This window comes from Morone saxatilis, unplaced genomic scaffold (assembly GCF_004916995.1).
Source record: "Morone saxatilis isolate NCDOM2014 unplaced genomic scaffold, NCSU_SB_2.0 Contig24, whole genome shotgun sequence".
Taxonomy (NCBI): Eukaryota; Metazoa; Chordata; class Actinopteri; family Moronidae; genus Morone; species Morone saxatilis.
Genome location: NW_023339807.1, coordinates 3,240,647 through 3,246,429, shown reverse-complemented (window position 1 = coordinate 3,246,429; position 5,783 = coordinate 3,240,647). Strand labels below are relative to the sequence as shown.

The following is a 5,783-nucleotide window of genomic DNA, read 5'->3' as shown; positions in this document are numbered from 1 at the left end:
GTGTAATTTCCCTAAAAGACCTGCTTGTCTTACCTACCCAAGGCATGAACAATGGCACCTGAAGTCACACACACTCTGTGGGCTTTAATTAGAATTTACTTTGATGTATTCCTGCTCTGAAAAGAAGTTTATAGGCTATATTGGCCATTTACAAGGCAAAATGCTATAATGTCTCACAATATTTACCCCTTAAATTCTTACTTTTCGTATGGTTTCGAGTCAGAAATCCAAAACTATAGGCCAGTGAATTAATCCTCTTTCTTGTTTCGAGAGTGAAGATGCGGATGCTGATGGAGAAAGGGATGGCCATAGAGCTTCAAATTCCCTGGGGATCCGATGACACAGGATCACTTTGAAGCCATCTTATGGTCCCTGCACTTGCAGCAACCGAGACGCAGACAAAGCAAACCATCACAAGAGGAACACTGCAGAGTGTGACAGACTGTTCTAGATCAAGCCCTTGTACACTGCGATAGTGAAAGCCTGCAAAGGAAACTTCCAGCCTGATCAGAACATTTCCATAGGTGAAAGGATGGTGGCGTCTACAGCTCACGTAAGTGGGGCTACACACTATTTGTGCTTGCGGACTGCAACATTGGCGGTGTGGGGACGTCTGAGGCTTTGATTAGCTATTATAGCGACCACCAAAAAGCTATGAAATGGTACAAGGCCTTCTTTTACCATTTTGTAGATGCTACAGTCAACAGCTTCCTCCTCCACAATGAGAAGGAAAAACAATCCCACCATGAAAAAGCCATTCACTCAAAGGCGCTTCAGGGAGAAGCTAACTGCAGAAATGCTGGAGTTTGCCAAAGCATCAGCAGTACCTCACCCTCAACCACCGAGACAAACCTCCTGCATGCCTGCTACTATGGAGACGATAGCACCCAAGGGAAGAGGTACTGCAAGAGGTGCCTGGATGCCGGCCTCAAAAGGATGAAGACACCTGTGTGCTGCATTAAGTGCAATGTCTCTCTATGCTTAACTTCTTAAAGGAACTGCTTCAGAGACTGCCACAACAAAAACGTCTAAATGGCCACACTTTTCTTCTGTTGTTGCTCATGGGCACTGGGCTCTGTATATGTTGACTTGTCAGAATGTGTCATCTTTTCAAACGTGTGCTCCAGAATGTAATATAAATCTCTATTTTGAGTCAAACTTCAATGTCTTTGTCTGTTTTTTATTTAATGCGTATATACATAGAGGTCTGGTTGATCTTCAAAACAAAGCCAAAAACAGTATTTAAAATAGAATGAATACCTATAGCAAGTGAAATTAAATGAGTTTTACACTTTGGTACATGAGAAATTTCTGTGGCCAATTTGGAGATTCACAAGCCTCTACTAAAAACCTTTTGCTCTGCTTTATGTGATTAGCGGCTGTCTTGGCACAGGTAATGTTCAAATGTTGTGCTAGAGGTTTTGGGCGGCAACTGTAAAATACCAAAGAGGATATTCACACCATACTGATGGTTAAATCAATGCAGAAATCTCACAAGCGTTAGCTTTATTATGAAAATTAAATACCACTGGTTCTCAAACTATGGTATGTGTACCATTGGTGGTACGCAAGCCGCCTGTAGTTGTACGCCGATGAATCTAAAATGTTTTTATAAAATGAAAAGATACCATGGGATTGCTAAAATGTAATTTAAAATAAGTTTAGTATTTTCTGTAATATTTTGTTTCAATTTCAACCTACTGTGTAGTCATTGTCATATATTTGCGCTTGCATACGTCCATGATTAGTCACCAGTTAAAATGTGATGGCAAGACTAAGCGGAGGTAAAATGAATGGTTCAAAAACACTGCAATCTTGGCTCCATTGGGAAGAGAAGTGTGGACCAGGAGTATCGCTTTTCCACCAAGCTAGCTCTGGACCCATTCAGGATTTAACGATAAACAATCTTATTGGTAATAAACCTGCCTCCTGTGTGAACTATCTGCTGATGGTGGCTAATGGAGAGCCTAAAATTTCTAAGGTGGTGTAAAAACTTTGAGAAGCACTAATATAGACTTTGTAGTAGCAGATATACTGTATATTCATTTTGATGATGTCATTTTTGAGCAGGAGCCAGAGGCAAACTTTTCAAATAATAATTTCATTAAAAAAATGTGACCTGCAATTTGCTCTTTATTGCGTAATTCATCAGGTTCTTGACGAGAATTTTTTTTTTTTACGTGTTTATTGTTAATTAAATAAATTTAAGCTGGTGAGTGAAAACTAATGACATCAGCTTTTATTTATTTTTTTAAAGGAAGAAAAAACTCATATCTGAGCGGCAGTGTGTATTTCACACAATAACCGTAATGTCTTACTTTGGCATCTGTTTTCCAGCCTGCTTGAAGAAATGGCATCCGCATTAGAGCAGCAGTGATCTGGACCAGAGCCGCAGCAGGGATGAATGCATCAGATCAGTCCTCCTACCAAGAGGAGGTGATGCTGGGTAACTCCACCTGGGCTTATTACTACTATCACCAAAACTACACCCTGTCCCCTCCACTGCTACCAGACAAGACCAGCACTTCCAAACCTGCAGCATGTGAGCAGGTTCACATCGCTATAGAGGTATGAACAGCTAGTGTGGTGTGATACCTTTTTTTATTCTGCTGTAACACCTTTTTTTATTCTGCTGTAACTGTTAGCGTATTACTTTACTCCACTGGTCCCCAACCTACTCCTATTTGATGTTTGTTGCAGTAAAGTTCAGACTATTACTTTACTCTGTAGGCCATAGTTAACTAAAACTTAATTAGTGATGAAGATGCCAGTGCCATCATCACCTGTGCGTCAGGACAACACTGACCATTGACCTATTTGGGTGGAGAAAAAGGGCAGGTGCAAATACTGGATGTAAGGGTATAGTGGAAGTGCAGTGCACAAAATGTGTCACCTAGCTGTGCTTCACTCCTGAAAAAAACTGCTTCATGGAGTTCCATAAGCATTGAGCAGCAACACCACAAATGATGGCAACGCATGTCAGGAAACAGGGACTGGATAGAAACATGCTTGAAATGGAAGATGCATGATCGAAACACTGAATCTGACACCAGTTTGTTTCTTGTTTTGCAAATGGTCATTATCTTTGTTTTGATAATTAGTTCATTTATAGTTTGAAGAATTACGCTTACGCTTAGAATTACAACTCTTCGAAACATTCATTTCAGTGGGTTGTTCCACAATGGTACAATGTTGCCTACAGGCAACGTTCAGACAAGAAACCCTTTAAAATAGTTCCTTTTATAATATTTTTCAATTTAAAATGGCATGTATTGTAACCTGTTGAAGTTATTGAATCTTTTACACATGTTCAAATTGAAAAAAAAAACTCTTTTTCACTTTAGCACCATTATGGTACAATGTTGCCTACAGGCAACAAAACCCCCAAAAACGTCTTTAGATTATGTTTATTTAATCTATTTTAAGACATAAAAACACTCCAAACATTTTTTTTCCTAACTGGCATCATAATGCGTACCATAGAGGGTTCAGTAAGAGTTGGACTACAATATATGATTTATTGATCGGTAGTACTTTGCCTATGGTAGATACTTGGAATCACCTGCCAAGTATAGTATAAGTATAATACAATATATAAAAATATAGTATAAGTAAGTGCCTGCCCTTTAACAAACAGTTTCCAAGAACGATGCACCAGGTTATCTAGGGCCGTCATCAGGGTCAAAATGTTTAACAACAATTCTGGGAAATTAGACAACATATTTATGTAGAAGATGACTTATGTTAGGACATTTTGTTAGGGAATTTGCTAAAATTAAAAACACTGTCTCTTTGTATTGTTATTATAACCCACTGTTACCTAACTAATGACCTTGTGCTGAGCATCTATTGAAAAGCATTCACAGTCAGCAATGACCCATACACATGTGTGTGCATGTGCTGCACGCATGCCAGCAGTAGGATTGATCAGTGTGAATTGTCCTATTCAGGAAAATTGAACAAGATGGATGTGTTTAAGGCTAGTGTTCACACACTGCTTCTAATTGTGGCCAATGTTATAGATGTAGCTAATTGGGAAGAATGGTTGTCTCTGGGGTCCACACAGACAGAGGACCTGCTTAGAGACACCTGATTACACTAGTGTGTATGTTCCTGGCGGGGTCAGAGGTTAAGATAAGGTCAGGATCTTTAATGAAGCTCACAGGTCCCCTGTAGGCAGCCGTAGGTGGCATTTTCTTAATGGCTGATAAGGTTGTTAGCAGTGTACTTTGCACTGAAGAACCGGCAAATTCCAAAAGAACCGCAAGAGTTAATTTGCACCTTTTCCCATAAATTTAAACTAAAGATCGTTCTTTTATGTTTGTACTTTCCCTTCTGCTTTGGAGCAAAAGGCTTGCAAAAGTGTCAAATAATCCAGAACCTAGATTCTGTGATAGTTGGGATTTGGTGTTTCTTGCCCGCATTCATTCCAGTTAGGTGAAATGAAAGCTGGGCCTGTAGGTGTAGCATGTGTTGTCCCAATATGTGTGTATGCTTGTGATGGCAATGTGTGCCAGGACAACGCCAACCTTTCCCAAGCTCAATGCTGGGATACGGCTCCAACTCCTTGTGCCCCTAGGACAGCGATACTGGTAATAAGTGACTATATACTGTACTCGTATATAACTGTAGTGGGCGCGTATAGATACCATTGAAAGCATGTGTCCTCCAATTGTTGATTGTTGGATAGCAGACTCTTTGCCCCGATCACGCATCACATCTAACAATCAAAAGTAAATCCCAAAGTGACAGGACTCAAAATGCCGCAACCAACGTATTTAAACAGGTGCTTTAGGTATATGATTCAATTTTGGTTTATTTGACTTTTGTTTGTTTTTGTGATTTTTGGTCCTCCCCCATCCCCGGCCCGTACGAATGGGAAAGTGAACACAATTTAGTTGTTGGTGTTTCCATTGGTGTGCTTCAGCAGTTACATTTAGAAGAGAAATTGCCTAGTAAAATATCTTCACGCAAAGTATAAGGGACTTTTCAGTGATGGTTTTTCAAAAGTCTGAAAACTGTATTTTACAAAGCTTTATAGTTTAATAAACCTGCTGTTATTAATTCAATTGTATTAGCTTGGCTGAATAGTAACTATTATCGATTGTATTTATGTATCCAAGTAGCCCTGGATGTACAGAGCAACAAATTTAGCTTTTATACGAATGAAGACTTAAAAATTCTGATGTTGTCCAGGGCAAAGTTCTGGAGTTGGTGAGGAGTGTCCACTAAGGACCACCGGAAACATTTGGCACCCCTACAGACCCCGCGCCAACAGATTGTCATATGTCATGTGGTTCATTTTACAAGGCCCAGTGCTTGAAATTGTTTCCTTACCTGCACCTGCCTGTCCCGCCCATCCTTTGTAGGTGATGCCCTTTAACAGGGTAAAGTCAGTAGTGGCTTTTCACAAATACAAAAATTTGAACAAAAACTGGTTCCCATAAATTTCAGTAAACTCGCAAACAATATAAGAAACAACAAAAAAGCTGCAGGGACAAAGCAAAGAGCAGGTGGTTGAAATTAGTTGGAGCGCAAGCTGCCCTTCACCGTAACGCATCACTAAAAACAGCACATCCTGCCGTGGTTGGGCCCAATACAGGTTGTCATTCAGTGAGCTGACTAAGACCACAAAGCCTTGCAATTTTTAGAATAATTAATAACTATGTTTAATAGCAGGCAACATACAGTTCTTGACATACAGTAAAATATATCATAAAGCTGCTTACAGTTGCACTCTGTGTGTGGTTAATGATGTAAATATGCAACCCGGGCCAAGTCCT

The 5,783-nt window shown here is 39.9% G+C and overlaps 1 protein-coding gene across 1 annotated transcript in view; it reads left to right on the top strand.

Annotated features, from left to right (window-relative positions):
* Positions 1–2,341: 2,341 nt before the first annotated feature.
* Positions 2,342–5,783, top strand: part of LOC118336343 (melanocortin receptor 5-like) — a gene marked incomplete in the record, with an annotated part of 7,531 nt that continues 4,089 nt past the window's right edge. Inside the window, 1 exon segment of the mRNA XM_035672971.1 lies at positions 2,342–2,568. Within this exon segment, the coding sequence (XP_035528864.1) occupies positions 2,401–2,568 (168 nt within the window).